Source organism: Trachurus japonicus, chromosome 3 (genome assembly GCF_045865225.1).
Source record: "Trachurus japonicus isolate A0001 chromosome 3, Traja_1.0".
NCBI lineage: Eukaryota > Metazoa > Chordata > Actinopteri > Carangiformes > Carangidae > Trachurus > Trachurus japonicus.
This window is the reverse complement of record NC_140909.1, coordinates 17,667,175-17,686,746: the sequence shown is the minus strand read 5'-3', so window position 1 is coordinate 17,686,746 and position 19,572 is coordinate 17,667,175. Positions and strand designations below refer to the sequence as shown.

The 19,572-nt window shown below is 39.7% G+C and overlaps 2 protein-coding genes across 3 annotated transcripts; both read left to right on the top strand.

Moving 5' to 3' along the window:
• Nucleotides 1-146: 146 nt before the first annotated feature.
• Nucleotides 147-13,182, top strand: gnb5b (guanine nucleotide binding protein (G protein), beta 5b). Of its 2 annotated transcripts, none has more exons than XM_085764787.1 (13): nucleotides 147-385; nucleotides 1,286-1,435; nucleotides 2,893-3,004; nucleotides 3,938-4,074; nucleotides 4,197-4,238; nucleotides 5,189-5,265; nucleotides 5,773-5,905; nucleotides 9,454-9,597; nucleotides 9,867-9,958; nucleotides 10,932-10,980; nucleotides 11,372-11,468; nucleotides 12,070-12,236; nucleotides 12,589-13,182. In XM_085764787.1, exons 2-13 carry the CDS (start codon nucleotides 1,310-1,312, stop codon nucleotides 12,598-12,600), a joined length of 1,188 nt encoding a protein of 395 aa, XP_085620913.1. In that variant the 5' UTR covers nucleotides 147-385; nucleotides 1,286-1,309; the 3' UTR covers nucleotides 12,601-13,182. The 2 variants fall into 2 exon arrangements, with proteins under 2 accessions (XP_085620913.1, XP_085620904.1); XM_085764778.1 differs by having other exon boundaries at nucleotides 196-380.
• Nucleotides 13,183-15,466: 2,284 nt separating this feature from the next.
• Nucleotides 15,467-19,433, top strand: bcl2l10 (BCL2 like 10). Its single transcript, XM_085764799.1, has 3 exons — nucleotides 15,467-15,578; nucleotides 16,502-16,966; nucleotides 18,455-19,433. The coding sequence occupies exons 2-3, from the start codon at nucleotides 16,505-16,507 to the stop codon at nucleotides 18,575-18,577; spliced, it is 585 nt and encodes a 194-aa protein (XP_085620925.1). The 5' UTR covers nucleotides 15,467-15,578; nucleotides 16,502-16,504; the 3' UTR covers nucleotides 18,578-19,433.
• The last annotated feature ends 139 nt before the right edge of the window (nucleotides 19,434-19,572 follow it).

The following is a 19,572-nucleotide window of genomic DNA, read 5'->3' as shown; positions in this document are numbered from 1 at the left end:
TTTTTACCCACTAAATAATCTGCATCTGCATTATTAATGTTTAAACAAATGAGCCACTTCATACTATAACAAGGAGGCAATGTACTGAATATTACATCATGGAGTTGAAGGTAATGTATAGGATTTCTAGATTTTAAATCAATACTGAGCAGTGGATCAGGCTGTTGATGTATCCGTCCTGGTCTTGCAGGTGTAAGTGCAGCAGGGCTGTATGAAGCACAGAGGTAAAAGCAGAGCAGAGTCGCAGCTTAAACACTTCACTAAGAAGCTTAAAATTCCCTCTCTGTCCCTGGCTGGCAATCCTCTTCACTGGAAAAACTCAACTTGGTTGTCTGTGGACAAAGACCTGCTCCAAGGAGGGAAAAAAAAGTTTTGTTTGTGTGAGGTAAGATTTATTATTCAGCCTTTATTACCCTGTTTTATTTTTGCTGTTATATACCTAGTGTTTGTGGAAATAGGACTCTGTGCACTTGTGTGTTGGTGTGTTTTGTGTTCACATATACAATAGTTTGAAGTCAGTCATGGAGTGGTTTGTGTGAATGTCACTGGAGTTGAGTTAAAATACCTGATGAGTTACAGCTCACTACCTGTTTCATTTTTTCCTGAATATTGGAGCATATTCTGAAAAAAACAAATAATAATAATAATAATAATCTGATGATTACCTGAACAGAAATAGACTAAATGCAACTAAGTTGTGTTCAGCTAATCACAAAATATCTCCTGATCTTGGCACCAAATGCTCTGAAGATCAACTCTCTGTGTTTTGATAAGGTGGTAGTCTGAGTTTGTCCGTGTTGCCTTTACTCACCTGCAAGCTATTGCATTATTGGGTTTTGTAAGACACACTGATCTGAATTGAGTAAATAAATAAATAGAGTGGAAGATCTGTGTTGTAAAAGGTAAATGGGTCTTTAGTGTTTATCATGTGCACCATTCCCAGAATAGCTTTGCTGCACTTCTCTTCTCTGGAGCTCAGAAAAGGATCAGGCTGGAGCAGATTACCAGCTACTTATCCAAGGCCACACACACACACACACACACACACACACACACACACACACACACACACACACACACACACACACACACACACACACAGCCAAGTGTGCCACAACCCACCACAGAAATCCAAAGCGCTTCAAATGAGACAAAGATATTTCCAACCTGTTGTCTAGCTGAATAAATTCATATTTGTGTGTGTGTGTGTGTGTGTGTGTGTGTGTGTGTGTGTGTGTGTGTGTGTGTGTGTGTGTGTGTGTGTGTGTGTGTGTGTTTTCCACAGGCGTGTTGGTGATCGTCTGCAGCCATGTGTGACCAGACGTTTGTGGCCATCACGTTTGGCCCCTGCGACAGCTGTTCGCACGCCCGTCCCCTGATGAACATCTACATTAAGTCGGAGCCCATCAACTACTGCTCCTTCTGTGTGGAACTGGTATGCAAAGTTTTCTTTATGGTTTCAATCTCTCTCTGTGTAGCCAAGAGAACAGTCCACACAGAGAGAGAGAGAGAGAGGAAGAGATGGATACCAGTGTCAGTGAGACCCTTCCTAATCTGTGGCTCTTTGTCAACACCTCAGCAGACACTGATCCCACAGTGCAGACTCGACTGTGACCATCATCAGTCAAACTCCATCAGATCACAACATGGAATAAGACAGAGAAATGAAAGTCTCTGCCCTTATTTTTCATATTACAGTAACTGGATCCAAAATGTTTCGATATAACATAATAAAGTAGTAACACATTTTCTGCAGAAATCACTGCAAATTAAAACCATCAGACTTAAAAAATAATATCTAAAACATTACTGTAGGGTTGACTTGAGTCTGGAAAATACTGAGACTTTTATCACATGAAATGATAGTAAATCTGTTGAGGTCTTGATCAGCTGGACAACAAGAGCTGGAGATGACTTCTTTATTCTCTGTCATGTTGCCTTTTTTGATTTGATTTGATTTGATTTGATTAAATGCTGATATCAGAAAGTGAGCCACACAACTTGAAATATTATGTTTGACTCTTGTTAGGGGACAGGAGATTATCCCAATGCTTTAGATATAGCTACATTTTTGGAAAAAGGTTAACATGCCAAATATTTGGACTGAACTAATAATATTTAACCTCATTATTAAGTAGACTAAAGCAGACTAATGACCCCTGAGCTAATTGGTTACTGCTGTCTATGTGCATCTTTCAAAACAGGTCAAATAGGTCGTAGATATATATTTCCTACAACATCTGGGAACTGTGGCTATTTTTTTAAAATTTTTTAGCAGAAATCATCAAACAGGAGCAAATAGTGTGTTTGTTGGGGAGTGCATGTTTTTCCAAACATAAGATGAATACACATTATGCTTTATATTATTTGCACACTACATGTATAGTGTTCATCATTCCTGTCATCCAGTAGTGTAGGCTAGTGCCACACTGATGCTTTTGAGCTGAGATTAAAGTCACAACTCAAAACAAAACAAAACAAAACAAAACAAAATAAAGCAAAAAGTAAATCACATATGTGGCCTATGAATTGTGTTTTTTATTTTATTTTTATGTAGCTAAACGCATTGGTAGTGAATTACAGTAAGTGTGAAGTACAGACTGTCAGGAGCTGTTTGTCTGTGACCGGTGGGAATAACAATAACAGAGGGAGGAGGGGGCGGAGCAGGGTCTCGCGCGCCAGCATCACTAGTCGCACTCGAGGACAATCTGAGCGAGCCTCTAACCGCCGTCCTGCTCCCCGTCCACATTTAACTCCTCTCTCTTTTTTGTTTCTCCGCTCCTCTCCTGCTCCTCCTCTCCTCTCCCTCTCTGTCTGTCTATCTATCTGTCTATCTATCCGTCTGTCTGTTGTTGTTGTTGTTGTTGTTGCGTCGGGGTGTGCTCCTCTAAGATGGCCTGTCAGGGGCTCCAGAAGGGGGAATCCCTGGCGTCCCTGAAGAACGAGAGCGACAGTCTGAAGAAGAAGCTGGAGGAGGAGCGGGCCAAGCTCAACGACGTGGAGTGTAAGTGGACACACACACACAACAACAGCAACAACAACAACAACAACAACAACACCACAGTAACAACGACTAACAACACAACTACACGTTGAGTTTTAGCTTTTACTCCGAAACTGTTGCAGTTTCATTTAAAGGTTGACAGGTGCAGCAGCTCCAGACTTCAGGCTTAGTTTAGGTCAGTGTGGAGATGATGTGATGGAAATGTAGTTAGCTAAATATTATAAATGTTATTACTCTGACCTCCAGCTTTACTACAGTAGTAGTTGTGTGATGGGTTTAGTGTGATGTTTCCCCTCCAGAGGCTGGACTGAGTTTATGGTTTAATGTCCTGCAGGCTGTAACTTTATTCATCAAACATCCCACATCTTTGTCTTTATGACTTACCTACTGAGCCATAATGTGTTCAGTAATTCACTCTCTGGTGGAAAACAACTCTGTAAATTAGTTTGTTCATTGGTGCTTAATTGTTTTGCATCTCTGTTTTCATATTGTGTGTTTTTGTAGAAGGTACAGCAACGTATCGTATCTCTTTTTCAACAAGAAATATGAATAGCAATAGTCCAGCTCTTGTCCATGGGGGCTCCTCCTAACCTCCAGCCAATGAGGTGATTCGATGATTATACTTGATTGATCAACAATATGATCAATCTTGAAGATGTGATCGATTCTTATAGATGAGATTACAAAAAAGTGTAACTAAGCCTTCCTCATTCATTAACCTTTTTAAATAAATTCCAATGCATCTGACATGATAATTCACTGATTTATTGTATACATTTCACAAATGATTATTTACTCTAACTTTAGATACTTTGAATTTTATTGTTTTTATTTTACAAACCATAAACGAAATGTTGGTCTTTGTGTGTATGTGTGTGTGTGTGTGTGTGTGTGTGTGTGTGTGTGTGTGTGTGTGTGTGTGTGGTCCCTCAGTGCACCAGGTAGCGGAGAAGATCGAGGTGCTGAGTGCTCTCTCTATAAAGACCAGACGTGTGCTGAAGGGTCACGGGAACAAGGTGCTTTGTATGGACTGGTGTAAGGACAATCGTCGTATAGTCAGCTCCTCACAGGTACACACTTGCACGTCTAAAGTATTTTATTTTATTGTGTATTAGGAGAGATGCAGTGTATCAAGTATTAATATATTCATTAATATTTATGTTTGTGTTATTTATTTATTTCTCTAAACTAGGATGGAAAAGTGATTGTCTGGGATGCATTCACACTCAATAAGGTAAGTAGAAGTGTGTGTGTGAGAGTTGTCCAGTCATAAATTGCAAAAAAAATGTGGGAGTGATTACATCATGTTATAGAATAGATTATTTCATGGGGGAAAAAAAGATCCGATTTTGGTGTGGGGTGTAACTTTGACAGCAGTAAGAGTATTGTAACATAATAATATGACAATTTTCCTTTAATGTTAACATAAATATTCAAATCAGAAATACACACAATATGGACTAATGTAATATAATGATATTATGATGATCCATTATTATTGGTTTACTTACTAATTCCTGCCTCGTTTTAATCTGATACAGTCAGACTTCAGTTTACTGCACATTTGCAACAGCAACTCAGTTTAAACCTTTTTGCAAATACACTTTCACTTGAGCTCCTGGTTGTGTGTTTCTACATTTATACCTCAAATCACATTTATACCTCAAATCAGAAGGTTGAGCTTCACGTCCGAACAAAAGGAAAATCGACAATAGATATACAATAATGCAAAACTGGTGCTTCTAAAGGCCTGGTTGCCCAGTGTAACTTCAGATGCTCATGTTGTCTTCGCCATATTGATTGGTGTTGATTCATCCTATACTCCTATATTCCCCTGAGAGAGTGCGTAAATGGAAATATGCGTTTAAAGATTATCTTTCCATCTGTCTCCTGTAATGACTGGGTGTGTGTGTGTTTTGTGAGTATGTGTGTGTTTGTGGCTAAGTGCTCTTAAATGGTGGTTAGGATGGAACAGACATAACCACACCAAACATAATCCCTATTAATACTCGCCACATCCAGATTTACTGCAGCTGTGTGTATAACTAACAGTGTGTTATGTGTATTTAGTAGTTTACCTATTAAAGAGAATATATTTTCTTACTACCAATGATCCATATCATGTTTTAACCCTCTTCTCTGTTATCTGTGTGTGTATGTTCATGTTATTTTTGTGTGTTACAGGAGCATGGAATAGCCCTGCCATGTACATGGGTTATGGCATGTGCTTATGCTCCCTCAGGTTGTGCTGTGGCATGTGGGTGAGTATGAACATTTTCTATCTATCACATATGTTTAATTGACTGGTATCATTTTCAGTAATAGAAATCTAAATCATTCTCAAGTGATAAACTTAATTTATGGATAAGTTTTAGTTTTTACTCTAGTGTAAAACTGCACGACTCCAGTAAGTCAAATGATTGGCTGCTTTTTTTTCACACTTTTGTAAAAGAGCTGAGTCTCCTCTCTGTTGGTTCACTTCAACACTGAGTTTTTTAGTTTGTCAGACAGGGATGTGGTTCTGAAATTATTTAGGTGTCAGCTTTTTAGAAAATTTGTTTGCACTGAACTACGCTGAGAGAAGCAAACCGACCAGGAGCTGCAATGTAAACAGCCTATGCCAGTGTTCAGCCATCTGCTAGGTTTTTGATGTCTGTATAATTGAAACTCACTTCAAATGTCTAGTATAGCAATTGTTATTAGTCTTATTATCGATGTGTTTAATTTGATATTGTTTTGAACTTGATTTTTTTAATATCTTCTAAAAGTGGACTGGATAACAAGTGCTCAGTGATTCCACTGTCACTGGACAAAAACGAGAACTTGGCTGCAAAGAAGAAGTCGGTCGCCATGCACACCAACTACCTATCAGGATGTCAGTTCACCAACTCTGACATGCAGGTGAGCATCAGTTTAGTGTCATGGAACAAACAGGTAAGTCATGGGCAATAAATGACCTGTTTGTGAATGCGCTGTACTTCTTGTTTTGAGCACACAGATTGTGAATACATTTGGAAACGGCGCAGTTGTAAGATTTATAGATAAAACAACAAAGAACGCTTTATTGTAGGGAAATGTTAAGTATTGTTTGGAGAGGGCTTGTTTGCCAGGGGCCTCAATCAGCTGAGGCAGCTAATGATAAATTACAACTTAATACTAGACCTGCAGACAGGTCTTACCGGGTTCCCCTCAGGCCAGCCGCTCATGGTGGAGCTGTCAAGTTGATGCAAGTTGGACCAGGAGGTCCACAGATTGAGAGCAGCTCAGAGATTAGAAAACATTTCACTGAGGTTTGAATATTTCTGAGTCAAAAAAAGCTGGAAAAGCTTCACCTGGTGTCATTTTTGTGCAGAACCTCAGAGAGACACGGCTGGCCCAAGTCTCATGTCAAAAGGAGTAAAACAATCTCTTAAATCTTTGACTTCTCATGCGAAACAGACCCAAAGCACAGAGGTTTCAAGTATTTTGCATTTATACACAATGAGATATAGCATTTACGACAAAACCTCTATGATGGTGACTAGCTGGACTAGGTTTCATGTTGATGGGAGAGACTGTACACTTTTTGGATGATCAAAAGTCATGGATTTTGTCACATTTTTTACATGTTTTTCTTGTGTCTCATCTTTAATCAGAGCAGTAGCAGTTTTAGTAGCTAAACCACCAACATCACACAAAAAAAAAACTAAGACAACCTGTCTGCGCTGTTAATGGTATTTGATGCTGTGAGAGGAGAGGACTCATCAGGGATTTGAATCTGGTACACTTTGCACCTGAAGCAAAAATCATACCCCTAAGAGCAACAAACCCCATGTCGTCCGATAAAAATAGACTACTGCTAAAAGGGTCTTAAAAATGTGACAAAATATTTGTGTTTTATACGTCTATACATATCACTAGTTTTGTTTTTCATCAGCTGTGCTTGCAACTCCCCATCAGGGAAGGAGGGAGGTCAGGAAGTGAAGAACAAGGAGGAAACAGCCGGAGATATTTGGCTTTAATAATTTACTCCACTTTGGCCCTCAGCAAAGCAGAGGATCATAATAGGGGGGGAGGTAAGAAGTGGACAGGAAGGAAGATGAGAGGAGAGAGGGATGGCAGAGCTAAGGAGGGGGCAAAGAAGAGACAAGGGTGGCGGTGGGTGGTCCTCTATCCTGTGTTTATTAATAGACACTGAGTGGCTTTTATCGAGCAAAGAGTGGAGCACACTGACCTGAGGGCAGAACATTTAACACATAGACACACACATGCATGTTTGTTCTTCCTGTCTGCCTCTCTTTCTGTCTCTCACACATGTCCTCCCTCAAACTGCATCTCTCACACAAAGACACATTCATGCACATGAGCACACTGCCACGCTCACAGCCTTTACGACAGACCTTGGAGCACAAAGCTCTGTGCAAGCACAAACTGAAGGCTGAGGAAGTGTTTACTACATATTAACTTGACCACACAGGTATATAAAAGAATTCACATTTACAACATTATAATGTGCTAAAAGAGCAGTTAAGATTGTGTACTGTGTGTGTGGCCAGCTGAGAGCAACATTGAAGCGGTGCACTGGGGAAGACAGGACCCGCTGCTGCTCTGACATGTGATTTGTTGGGGGTTTTGGTTTAAGATATCTTCCCGTGTGCAGAGTGCAATTTATACAATGGTAATCAAGGAGGTTAGCTTTTTCTCTGGGGGAAAAAAGAAGCCACTGCAGTGCAGGTCAGTGAGTGAAGTGGAGCATGACAGTGACTGCAGTATCTTCCTCCTGTCCACTGTCTTTAAATAAAGCTGGCAAATAAATGTAGAGGAATAGATTCTACAATATTTCATAATATAGTATACAAGTATACAATTAATGTAGCATAAACCAGAAATATATGGCACCACAGTACTTTTGTGCGTTACTTTCCTCCATTGCTCATACAGTTACTGAGCCTCCAGCCCATATGTATATTGACAGAGGACATACGAGCGAGTATTAGTTTGCTGAACTGTAACCTAGTAAATTTAAGTTAGACAGTTGCTAACATTTGCTTTACATTTACCAACAGTGTCCATGTGATGCAGAGGAGTAGAAAATTGACATAGCCACAAATGGGAGTGAGGCAGGTAGATGAGATATTTAACTAACACCAGGGGAAAGAAATGGGGTGTCTGAAATCGATTGATATTCCTGCACATAGTCTTCCAGGTATGAATATGGAAAATGTATTATAGTACAAACAACAGGTGAGAGTGATATCATAATGTCTCAAGCTCTCCACGTGGGGTAAGTTAATCAACCCCTGCTAATATTTAATAAATGGTAAAATCAGACTAATGAGGCTAAGGCTCTGCTCAGTGAGGTTTCAGTCGGTGTGTGTGGTTGACTAATAATTGCACTCATGTTGAAACTGGAGCTACCTCTCAGTGCAAGCAGGATGTGGTGTGTTTTTGTGCCTGAGGTCATCCAGCAGGAGCTCTCTAATCCAGCAGCCAGCAGGGATCTCTGGTGTCTGCATGTGTCTCTAAGTGCTCATAATCTGTTTTCATCAGAGGACTGGCTGACATTTGGGCATTTTGTGTGCTTATTTGTATGTGGATACATGATGCACAGTGAGAGCCGAGTGGTGCTAGTGGGGAGATGCTGACCTTTGGCTTTCGTTGTGCATATTGTATATGTGTGCAGCATAGATTTACAAGTATTTGCATATATAATAGCTATCCCTACCTAATTTTATCCTCAATGTTTTTAGGCCTTTGGTGATGTCAAAACGATGTCATGCCTGACACTGAAATTTCATTTCAAATTTATTTGAATATTATTTTACTCCAACAATAATATATATTTTTTAGTTCAGGACAGTGCCATTTCTTATTTTTAAGTGTTGCTGTGAAATTGAGAAAGGAGAGCAAAGCAAGTTGTCAAAGTCAAATACAATATTGAGTTACCACTGTTAATTTGTTATAAAGGTACATATTTAGGAAAAAGAAAAATGTGCTTTTATTTTACATTTATTTAAAATATTTTTTAAAAAATAAACTTTTAGAACATTTTTAATACTCTGTGTTTCTATGACCTAAAGCAGTGCCATGTCAAATCCAATTCATCTTATTTTCACCTTTTTGCCAAGTCATTGTTGAGTTTGTAGTAGAAAACAGAATTTACCCATAAAAGTCCCTCTGTGATTTAACTTCCTTGTTTTGTCTGAACTCGTGTACCATAATACTTTTCGTTTTTGTTTACAAGACCTCATCCACAGCTCCCAATAAATCAGACTACTGTGGTTTTTAGAGGGAGGACAAATTACAGGATGAGATGATACTCACCTCCAAAATGAAAATATATACGCCTAGTCCTTGTGTGGAAGTAATTATTATATTATGTTTTTTGTTTTGTTGGTTGTTTTACATACAGTATCTGGTGTGTGTGTGTGTGGGGGTGTGTGTTTGCCCGCGTTGCATGTGTCTTTTAGCTCCTGACCTCCAGTGGCGATGGCACATGTGCCTTGTGGGATGTTGAGAGCGGGCAGCTGCTGCAGAGTTTCCATGGTCACACAGCTGATGTCTTGTCCCTGGACCTCGCCCCATCTGAAACTGGAAACACTTTTGTCTCAGGGGTGAGTGAGACAGATATGCGCATGTGTGTCTCTGTGCATGTGTCTCTGTGTGTTTTTTTTTTGTAATTTCTGTGGTGGTTATTGAGGAGAAACCCTGAACCTCGTGGTTCTCCTTGGATGGCGAGTTTTCATGGGCTTTTGCAAATACTGAAGAAAATGGATTTGAACAAAACAACCATAATACTTCTTGTTTCTTTGTGTGTGTGTGTGTGTGTGTGTGTGTGTGTGTGTGTGTGTGTGTGTGTGTGTGTGTCTCTGTGTGTTATCAGGGCAGTGATAAGAAGGCCAATGTGTGGGACATGCGCTCTGGACAGAACATTCAGTCTTTTGAGAGCCACGACTCTGACGTCAACTGTGTAAAGTGAGTTCACTTCTCTGCCTGTGCCATTATCATGTCAGCGATATCTCAGTAACGCCTGAGGGAATTTCTTCAAATTTAGCACAAACATTCAGTTGGACTCTAGGGGAACTGATTAGATTTTTGCGATTAAAAGTCAAAGGTCAAGTTCACAGTGACCCAAAACACAATGTTGGCTTTGTGAATGAAAAAATCATGGGGACAAATGTTTCTTCTCTGGTTGAACTCATTAGATGTTGATAGGTCAAAGTGTCACTGTGACCGCAAAAACACATGTTTTTAGCCTTATCTCAAGAACTTGTACAATTATGAAAATATATCACACAATTGGTTTATAGCTCATATGATGTGAAATGAAACTAGTTTACGTAGTGGAGGGATACAGGCATAAACCACTACTTCTAATTTGAGCTTAGAAAATAAAATATGTAATTAATGTTGTGTAGCAAGTGTTGATATACATCCAGTATAAAGTTTTCAGTCTTGTGCTGTGAAGTGAAACTAGCAGAGGATCAACTAAACTTGCATCTACCTAAATTGATCTAAAATAACTTTTAAATCTAACTTCCCAAATGCCCAAATGAAAAGTATTATGATTATAAGTTGTTGTTTTTTTGCCAATATATTTATCATCAAAACTCTGCCAGGTCTCAGTTGATGTAGTCTTGTTCCATGTTCACATTTGAGCTTTTCATGGATGATTATCGAGTGTGCAAATTAAAGGAGAGATTTTGGGTAAAATAATTTCTAAGTCTTAACCAGAAGCAGTAGGAGCATAATTCACCTATCAGCCCCTTTTGTAGAGATTTCATCATTCACTTCATTAAAGCTCATGTTTCAGCTACAGTTCACGCAGCAGAATTTATCTTTATTCAGAAATGACGCACTAACAACAGCGTTAATAAAGCGTCTTTCATGTAGGAAGCTCACTGGTGTTGCAAAATATCTAATCCCGCCCTCTGTCATGTGTTTCTAGGTACTATCCCAGTGGAGATGCGTTTGCTTCTGCTTCTGATGATGCCACAGTGAGTTGTGTCATATGACGTGCTTGTGTGTTTGTGGTGATTTGTTATGCCAATGTGTGTGCTGTGCAAGATTGTTGAAATGACATTCTCAGTGCCTTTGTAGAAGTAACATTGATTGGCGTCATGGTGAAGTCGGTGATTCAGTTTGATATTAATGAGATGATTATCTACACTGGTGGGCAGCACAACACATATCAGAAATAAGATACAGATATCCCAGCTTTTCCTTACTAGGAAGTAAATTTCTTCCATTCGCTGTGTGTAATAACAAGATATAAGATACTAGAAACCCCAACATTATTTACACAATATGAAGCTGCCTATCATAGCTCATTCACAGACTAAAATTAGTCTGGTCTAATTAGCTTTTTGTGTCCTGTTTAATTTTCAGTGCCGTTTCTATGATCTGCGAGCTGATCGTGAAGTAGCCGTCTACCAGAAGGACAGCATCATATTTGGAGCTTCCACTGTGGACTTCTCTCTGAGTGGTAAGGAGGGTTTAGACCACATAAAGTTATGGTTAGTTATCATGATGAGTTATCATATCAAATGTGCTCTACACAATTTGAGTTGATTCTGGAAAAGCTTCAGAAATTAGAAAAACTGCAACAAAAAAAACAAGAAAGACAAACACTTCCAATGTGACCTCAAGTGTGACCTCATTTTCATCTCAAATATGAACTTATTTACACAGATACCATCTGTCTGAAAGTTAACAATCCTCAAAAACATTATCCATATAAGTATTACAGTAATGGTAAGTGATGAGAAAGGCTAACAACTTTCATCCATCACCACACTACAACAGCAGAAACCACACGTTCCCTAACATTAGTCCTGAGTTGTGGAGCCTGAAGAATAAGGGGCTCAATATATATCCACCTCTATCAAGAACAACCATTTAACCAGAGGAAAAACAAAGTGTGGGCGAATAACCTCTGCCATTACCAGGCAGCATGGTCTTGAAGGCATGTTTCACAATTCTGACCATCCCTACCTCATGATTTCAATCTTGTTCGTCCCTACTTCTCCTTATTCCAGATTTCCCTCACTTCCTCATCTATGTACTTTCTTTTCTCCCATCCTCAGGCCGCCTGCTCTTTGCTGGTTATAACGACTACACCATCAATGTGTGGGACGTTTTGAAGGGAACTCGTGCCTCCATTCTTTTTGGTCATGAGAACCGCATCAGCAGAGTCAGATCGTCACCTGATGGCACGGCTCTCTGCTCGGCCTCCTGGGACAACACTTTGCGGGTGAGTGGGAGTTTCCCCGAACAGCATGTTTGGACCACTACGCTGTTTATTTTTGTCATGGTATGGTCTTTGACTGATGAAGCTTAGCCCTAATTTTGTCAGAATCAGAATCCTTGTATAGTCATTCAGTCGGTACAACAGAGATGTACTGCAAAACTAACATTAAACCTTTACAGTGGGCCATGTAGGCTTCCGTCCTTATATAAATGAGACATGCAAATGAAATATCTGAAATCATGTCAAAAAAAGTATGTAGACCTAATAACATTGTACTTTTTAATAAGACTATTATGATTTATTAAACTATGCTGTTACAACTGTCTAAATCTAATTTTCCACTGCTCTCTTGCAGATTTGGGCCTAGTGTTTATATGAAGTTAGTGATCCTGCACTGACAGCACTGACGTTATGTGGCTGCCAACACTGCGACTTCCTGCGGCACACAGAAACACAACCCCCGTCTCCTTTGAGTATACATAAGTCATTGTATAATAACTTTAGGGTGGGTACAGTTCATCAAGTTGGGATTCTCACTTTGTTATTTATAGTTTGATGACTGATATCGCATAATTATGTTAAGTTTTAAATGTTTTTGCTGATGTAGTGGGAAATTATTGTTAGTGTAAAGAGCCAGAATAAACTATCATCAGCAGCATGTGTCTGTTCTGCTATGTAGACCTACAGACAGTTTTGCTGATTGTCTTTTAAATCATGAACACTGGATTATTCTCTGGCCAGTTCTTCTACCTGAACCAAGCTTGTCCAGAATAATGCTGTAGGTGCACATACTGTTGTTATTGTTATTGCCATAGTAGGTGTGTCATGGTTATCATAAACAAGACATTAACTTTAATTTTAACCTCATGTTTTCTTATTTCAAAACACTTAAACCTCAACAGCTTGGGCGAATTTTCAGAGAATAATAAAGGTTTGAAGTATTTATTTATTTTGTGTTTTCGCAGTGTGTTTTCTCTTCAGATTTCACACACAGACTGCTCTCTTTCTTTCTCAGTGCTTACAAACCCCACTGAAACCCTCATGTGTCGGTACTGCTAACAGAATAAAATCAAAGCTATCATTTTCCAGAACAGATAATTGCATTGATTGCATCATCATTTTCTGTGCAGATTGAATTTAAAAGTCTGCACTGCTTTACTCTGCAACATCAATGCCACTTTGAAGAAAATGAATGCAGACTTGATGTTTGTTGCAGTGGATTAGAGAAGATGAGAAGTTTAAACAGTCTGATGTTTCATTTTCATGGCATTAGGAAAACAGAGCTAACGGCTGTCCAGAATGGTAGAATGGAAAAAAAAAAACTCACATTATGTGTTTCAAAATAGTCAGCAAAAATGTAAAGTTTACACGATTCATAACTTTGCCAAAACAGTGATCCACTCCTCTGAGTAGGTTTATCTTAAATAATTAAGCCATTGACTTTTACCACAAAAACATATCCTGAAACTCTTTTCAAAATATTTTAAAAGATTATTAATACACCTCAAAAATGCATGTACTGTATGTTCTGTCATTTGGTTAACCTACTGTAAGTGGAGGAATACATATGTGTTTCTACACTTGGGTTTTATAAGTTTAAGTTTAGTTTAAAACGTTTATTTGTATCAGGTACAATGTACAAAATAACATTAGTCTCGAAATAAGAGATGCATTGTACCGGATTTAGCCCTACTAGCTACTTTATCTTGTTTATTGATCAGACAGTCCTAAGAAGTTACACGTCTTTATTTTTATTTTTTACAGAAGTCAAAGTTCAGCTGTTTATAAACACATCATCACTTGACCTATCACTAGAAAAATCCCCATTCATAAATCATTACTGCGCAGTGATGAAAAACCTGTCCCTACTGCACAGGAGGTTACAAGGACTGCAACAACATTGTTTCTTTCAGTGTGGTGGTGAAAAAACAGGAATATACTAGTATTTAAAGCTTCTCTAAAACACAACACAATCTGTTTGAGGTGATCTGATTCAGGTGAGCATTTGAATTTTAAGCGTGTGGATTCCTTTCTTCCCTTTCTTTGATCTTCTATGTAAGTTAAGTGGAAACTCTGTAATTCAAAAAGGGAAACTGAAAAAAGAGGGTAAAAATAAGCAGTTAAGAGACAGATGTATAAATGACCTAAGGGGAATTACCACACAGAAAGTATCAGCTGAAATGCTCAGCTGTGATTCATTCAGTTTTATTACAAAGTCTCTACACTTTCACTTCCTCTGTGTAATTTACAGACTGCGATGGCCCCAACTGAGAGTGAGAGACAGTAAAACCACACAGCACTGAACCATAACTGTATCAAGTGAAAGCAATAATGTAGCTATCCCAATTTTGCACCTGTAAGATCTGTAAGAATTTCCAAGGGCAGAAAAGTGAAAGCTTGATCGGGGTTTTATATCAACTCACCCTACGCCCACAGACCAGAGCTTTGTCTTAGAAAGAGCAACCAGTTTATTGTTTCAGTTCAAAAACAATGTGATCGGTAGGCTAGCCTATATTTTACAGGGCTGATAATAAAGCTGGCTCAGGCTCAGTCAGCCCTTTTCTGATGTAATTTATCCCCTCTCTGATGTTTGAACTGAAATTCACTGCTTTTTCTCTATATGAATAATTTGGTTTATGAAATGACAGAAAGTTTTGAAAGAAAAAACAACTTCCCCATGGTTCAAGTTGACATGTTAGGTTGACATGTTTGGGTACCGTCCGTCTGGCTACTGCAAAGTGCTATAGGCTACAAATAAATTTTGATTGATTGATTGATTGATTGATTGATGTTTACAGTAAGTCTGGGCCATAATAATGCTGTAGGCAGTTCTCAGAATTTTAATTTTTGATATGCAGTTAGTTTGTTAGTTTAATTAACAAAACATTTCATCTTCATGTCATGGGTATTTATTGGCTCTATTTGACCTCGAATATTTTAGTAGTCTACTGTGATTGATTGATTTTTAAAGATGTGTCTGACTACTGACACTTTCTAGGCTACAATATATAGTCTGTAGACTATAAAAACAACAGGTCTTTGAACCAATTTATACATTATATATATATATATATATACATTCATACATTCAGATACAGGAAGCTAAACCACCAGACTTGTACTTTCCACTGGACCTTGTCGTCATTTTCATAACCGGGCTTTTTTTGCAGCGAGGTTTTCTTTTTCCGTGGTGGAAGGCTGACGTAGTGGCGTAATGACGTCGCGGGGGCGGAGCCAGTAGATAAACGTGCGTCCACAGCTGAGGGGAAGCCGTTGAGTGTGTGTGCCGAGGTTCTCCTTCCGCCGTCCGTGTGTGCAGAGAGCAAGTCTGATATCGCTGGGAGGGTAAGCCTTTTTTGTTTCCTTTATATCCCTTAAGAAAATTACATTTTATCAATCTGAACGTGTCCTGTTGTATATATAAAAACAGCCGCCACACAGTAGTGTCAGTGTAACCGAGTTAAAAGGCGGATTTAAACGCGTTTATGTGGCTCCGGCAGTTGAGCTACTTCGTGTGAATGAGGTCCTTTGTGTCCTCCATTACTCCGGTGACAGAGCATCGCTCCGGGAGGGAGGGAGGCTGAGGGAGAGGCAGCCGGCCAGCCAACTCCAAGTTCACCGCTGAATATACGCGGATAATTCACGTCTAAGAGCTCCACGACATGAACTACTGTGTTGTTAACATCCTTACAGCCGTGGTCCGTGCCGGCGTTAAGCTAAAAGCCGGCTGTCTTTACCGAGAGCTAACGTGAAGTGAAGCGATGCTGCCATCTGTATAAAACTTATAACAGTGAACAAACCGAGACAAGATGTTGACCCGGAGGGGGAAATACCGACAGATTATATACAAGGAGTCGTCTTTATTTGTCAAATCTTGTGTTTGTGTTAACGAAATAAAACAATAAGTTGTCCGGTGTTGGTACAAGAATAATGTTATCATTAGCCAAGCAGCAGCAGCAGGGCTGATGGATGACGACAAAGATAACGATGATTAGTTTAAATCCTAGGCTGTTTGTGAATGGAAATTATAATGTCATTAGAATATATTTACATATAAAATCCAAATAAATCCCATTAAAAAATCGTTTTCTTGTCATTGTAAATTTAATATGTCAGCTTTTGACAACAAAAAAATTGAGTTTCTTCTTCTAGCTGGCTGATAAATTGATAATACCCTAGTTTTGTCATTCTGATGAAGATTTATTTTATTTGTTCTTGTCTTCACACAGTCTGATTTTAATCAATAAAATGTTGATTCCTACCCACAGAAAATGTCATGCGGGCTGTGGAGAGAGACCCTGGCCATGGCAGAGGACTACCTGTACCTTTGCTGCACAAGCCCACAGACAGCCCCTCCACCTCCCAGCGAATCAGCCGCTGCCATGAGGGTCATGGCTCAGGACATGGAGACGCAGCACCAAGCTCGCTTCCACTCCCTCGCTCAGACCTTCGTGGGGCAGTGCGGGCTGGACCCCTGCCCCGGTCTCAGGAAGGTGATGGAGGAGCTGGTGGGAGACGGACATTTGAACTGGGGGAGGGTTGTCTCCATTTTCACCTTTACTGGGGTGCTGGCAAAACAGCTGCTGGAGCACAAGAACGGGAAGCCTGGGCTGGACCCCGGGCAGAGACAGGATCTGGGACTGGGGCCTGGAAACTGCAGGGGACTGGCAGAGACCATAGCTGATTACCTGGGAGAGGAGAAGAAAGACTGGCTGCTGGAAAATGGTGGATGGGTAAGTTTTAACAAGTCCACTCTGGTCCAAGCTGGTTGAGTCACATGGGTGATAACTGCTGATTGAGTCACAGCTAAACACAAACACCAAACCTGCAGATAAGCAGGCTCGCTGGAGGTAAAATGGCATTAAAACAAAAATCCCAGCAAGACTAAAAAGAGAAAGTGATATTTTTAAACTACTTGCATTGGAAATGACCTAGCATGATGCGATTGTTTTCTTCCTGCTTGGGTATACTGTACATATTTAGATCTTTGGGTAATATGGTGGTTTAAAATATGGCCAGGGCATAGTTCAGAAACAGCCTTGTATTTTATTGTTTGCCTTCAGATGTCTCCTGTGGCAGCTGTGATTATAGGAACTGAAGAGAAGCAGTAGACCAGATTGTGGGGAATGCTCCAGAAATACAGACCAGAACAGTGTAAATTCAGGGCCGTGATCAAACATAACTGGGCTTTGAATTATCAGAGATTTTGACAAAAGCCCTTTTGACCACGGCAAATCAAAAAGGCGATTTTAAAAAATGCGCTAGTGGCTTAGTTAGTGGGGAAACCCCGAGCAACGGTTATGATGGACTCTGAGTAAACTATAGTCTGAGGCTTCACCAAAGTGAACACGCCTACAATGAATGTCTGCTTTTGTGAATGGGCTCACCCTGGCCTTCTACCAAATACCCCCTCCACACACACACACACACACACACACACACACACACACACACACACACACCCCTCCTTTCTTCTAGTGGCAGCTGGTTTCAACAGACATATAACCAGCTCAGCCAGATGGACTTTGTAGTAACAGTCAAAGCTCCAGTGTCTCTCTCTGTGTCTGTGTGTGTCTGTGTGTTCGTGTGTGTGTGTGTGTATATGTTGAATTTGGCATTAGCCACATTGAAAGTTAGCGTGGTATGACGAGAAAAACAAGCAGCTGTAAAGCAGCAGGAACACCTGGCGCCGAGAGCAGGTGCACTCACTGGTCGAATGTGTGTTTTTTTACTCTGAAAACACGATGGAGAAAAATACAGCTGCTGAACACCTGCTCAGTTATTATGAGTTTGAATAACTTCACCTGCACTTTTCTGAAAAATTTTCTGCACAAACCTGTTGGCATTTTGACAGTGTTTCTTTCTCAGGCCTGCAGAACTGTGAGAACATGTAAAAAAAAAAAAATAATAATAATAATAAATAAAAAAACGCAGACATCAGCAGCATCCTCTGAGTCCAAATATTTTTCCACTTGCTGTCAGCCTGTGACACATTTTCCCAAATATATTGTATAATTGCCAACAGCCGTCAGCTTAAACTGCTGTTTGCTGGGAGACATTTTGGCAGACCCTTTTTAGTCTCTAAAAATTGCAGTATATGCTGAACTGAAACTGAAAGGCGCTGCGTTGCTAAATATTATCTGTTGCTAGTAAACAAAAAGTTTCATGCTCTTAACCCAACCATTTATATATTTTCTATTTGTTTTGTTTTTTTCTTGTAGGAAGGCTTCTGTAAGTTCTCCCACAACGCCAGAGACGTGAGCCAGGACTTGTCGATGAAGACAGCGCTGTTCGCCGCTGCTGGCGTGGGCCTCGCCGGGCTCACCTTCCTCCTGGTCCGCTAGTTCAGACTTCAACGTCCTTTCGCACGTCCTCATCTCTATGTTCTCATTTCATTTGGCACAATTAAGTAGACATTTTGAATCATCAATGCTGCAAAGACAGGCTTAAATCTCTAGTGAATTCAGGGTCATCAGCTGAATGTTTGCACACGCTCAGACACCCCCCCCTCCTCCCCACACGTACATACTGACATTTTGTCGCTTGCTCCGTAAGATTGTAAAAAAAAAAATATCTCAATGCCTTCATAAATTTTGGAGTGAGAGACATCAGTTTTGCATATTTTCTACAGGTTAATAACCGAAGCACAGGTTTCTACATAGGATCAACTTGCCCTCAATGTTTGTATTTTTTCAACTGTGCAGCTAAAAAAAAACCCCGTAACATTTCAATTTCCTGACATCTTTTTGTTTTTGATTTTAAAAATTCTCAGCTGCCTTTTATTCACGTTTACCTGAGTTGTGTATGTGGTCTAGAGTCGATTCTAGTGTATAATGTAAAATTAATATATTATATTTATATGATAAACTGTAAAGCAGTGGCCCCTTTTTAACAACCCCACAGCTATTTCACTTCATCGTTCAAGTCTGTCCTACATTCATGTGAAATGCCTGACTTCTACGGTCGACAGAGCTGACTGCGGCGCTGGCGACCACACAACGGTGCTATATGTTGTGAAATGTTTCTCATATCAATCTACAAAACCAGGGACCAATCCGACTTAAAACATATTGCAATGCTGTTAGAACAAACGGTTGCTATGGCATTTCCACACCCCAGATTTCTTAAACATTATATTTTTACATTGTTTTGTTCTATTTATTTGTCACTGTCTTTGTAATAAAAGAAAAATCAAATTGACTGTGGACTTTGTGATTCAGTGCAACAACGTCCGTTTTATTTTTGTCAGTGTGGTCTACCGTAACCACTGATCACATTCACATCAACTCTTATTTTTACCAAAACGTCTAATGCAGCAGGTCAGAAGTGGCAGAGAGAG